The sequence below is a fragment of the Abramis brama genome (genome assembly GCF_963993115.1).
Source record: "Abramis brama genome assembly, chromosome: 22".
Classification (NCBI taxonomy): Eukaryota; Metazoa; Chordata; class Actinopteri; order Cypriniformes; family Leuciscidae; genus Abramis; species Abramis brama.
In genome coordinates, this window is record NC_139984.1 from 33,471,416 (window position 1) to 33,473,915 (window position 2,500).

A 2,500-nucleotide genomic window follows, 5' to 3' on the forward strand; every position below is an offset into this window, starting at 1 on the left:
CGGCTGTACTATGAGCATCTCTGTTTTCACTTTAGCGAGCCGGGTGACTTTGTGAAGTTTCCATAAACCATCAGCGTGAGGACGACGAGGAGCTGCGGGCTTCGTCAAGCTCGTTTGCAGATCGTTATGAAATCGTGACGTTAAAAGCGTCTGTGACATTAGAAACGAATGTTCTGTTCTTACAACGAGCTTTTGATTTTCATTCAGAAATCAGAGTTAAACCGTCGACATGATTCATAGTTTGCAGAAAACACACATTCTCCACACTGAATACTGAGAGTCTGATTATGTAAGTACAGTGTGATAGATAGATAGATAGATAGATAGATAGATAGATAGATAGATAGATAGATAGACAGATAGATAGATGGATGGATGGATGGATGGATAGATAGACGGATGGATAGATAGATAGATAGATAGTTGGATAGACAGATAGATAGATGGATGGATGGATGGATGGATAGATAGACGGATGGATAGATAGATAGTTGGATAGACAGATAGATAGACGGACGGATGGATGGATAGATAGATGATAGATAGATGGATAGATAGATGATAGATAGATGGAGAGATGGATAGATAGATGGATGGATGGATGATAGATGGATGGATGGATGGATGGATGGACGGACGGATAGATAGATGATAGATAGACGGATAGATAGATAGATAGATAGATAGATAGATAGATAGTTGGATAGACAGATAGATAGACGGATGGATAGATGCATGGATGGACGATAGATAGATAGACAGATAGATAAGATGGATGGATGGATGGATGGACGGATAGATAGATGATAGATAGATTGATAGATAGATGGATAGATAGATAGATAGATAGATAGATAGATAGATAGATAGATAGATAGATGGATAGACGGATGGATGGATGGATGGATGGAAGGACGGATAGATAGATAGATGGATAGATAGATAGATAGATAGATAGATAGATAGATAGATAGATAGATAGATAAATAGATTCACCTTAAATGTGTCGGCCAGGATCTCCGCTCCTCTCTGATTGGTCCTCTTGGATAATCCCACGAAGAACTCTCTCCCTGAACACCAGAACACACACGTTTACAGAAGATCTGCTGACAGACACTAGGACTGATCGAAGGAGAGCAAACACGTGCAGTGAGAGGTCAAAGTTCCTCTGGTTCAACTCTACATCCGAGCCTCTGAACGTCTGATCTCAGGCCAGTGAGAAGCTCGATCAACGCTCGGCCGTATAAACACACTCTCCAGTCATACGACTATGTTCCAGTTAAACAGTGATCTGAGATCAGTTTCAGTTCAATTCAACAAAAATGTTATTTTGGTCCTCACAGATAATGTTCAATTGTAAAGAAAAAAATATACATAATAACCGAAAAAGGTGTTATGCCTACCCTTTATACATAATTATTTAATGAGCGTCACTTTCCTCACTGGATTTGATTCATACAAAATAAACAAACAGTTACATAAGACAATTTCCAAAATGATAACAAAGGTGTATATCAGATATTATTACAATAGTTCACATATGACACACACAAATTATTCATACTGAGTTATATAATTATTCATCACCTTGTTTTTAAACATTTTCTGATCTGTGAGCCGAGGTACGTGACACTTGAGTCCAGAACAGTAGCAACTAAACGTTTCACACAGGACATTGTTGAGCTTCACGACGCCAGAAGGAAATGTTTCTGGCCGGGAACGAGTCCAGACTCAATTAGGTGTGCGACTGCAGTTTCCATTCACCGATAGAGACCAAGCAGAACAGCAGAAGCAAGAGCCGTCATTTCTCCTTCTAGGTTAACTAGAGACCCGATACAGTCCGGCTATGAGGAACACACTGCTAGCCAGAATAACCTTGAGTGTGGTTACATGTCGTTTTTGCCAAATTAACTTGCGAGATGTTTGATATTCCATCATAAAAGCAAAGTCAACAGTGATTACAAGGTGCTTGGTTTTATTTCTTCACTCATTTCATTTCTTTATCTAACTGATGATTAGTCTATTCTTGTGCTCTGGTTTACACCGTGTCCTAACCAGACACGATGCGATGAGATTCCAGCGACAAATAATTTCTCTGTCCACACCAAATGCGACTGTGAGATGCGTCGAAATCAATCAAAACCCACAGCCAATCAGAACAGCGTGTGTGCGGAGTCAGCCAATCAGAACAGCGTGTGGGTAGAGTCAGCCAATAAGAACAGCGTTTGGGCAGAGTCAGCCAATCAGAACAGAGTGTGGGCGGAGTCAGCCAATCAGAACAGTGTGTGGGCGGAGTCAGCCAATCAGAACAGCGTGTGTGCGGAGTCAGCCAATCAGAACAGCGTTTGGGCAGAGTCAGCCAATCAGAACAGAGTGTGGGCAGAGTCAGCCAATCAGAACAGTGTGTGGGCGGAGTCAGCCAATCAGAACAGCGTGTGTGCGGAGTCAGCCAATCAGAACAGCGTTTGGGCAGAGTCAGCCAATCAGAACAGAGTGTGGG

The 2,500-nt window shown here is 41.7% G+C and overlaps 1 protein-coding gene across 3 annotated transcripts in view; it reads right to left on the reverse strand.

Moving 5' to 3' along the window:
* ddah1 (dimethylarginine dimethylaminohydrolase 1) overlaps positions 1-2,500 on the reverse strand; it is a 74,965-nt gene that overhangs the window by 15,319 nt on the left and 57,146 nt on the right. For all 3 annotated transcript variants that reach the window (XM_084099329.1, XM_084099328.1, XM_084099330.1), the window contains exon 3: positions 997-1,070. In XM_084099329.1, coding sequence (XP_083955455.1) covers positions 997-1,070 — 74 coding nt within the window. The remainder of the gene's footprint in view (positions 1-996; positions 1,071-2,500) is intronic.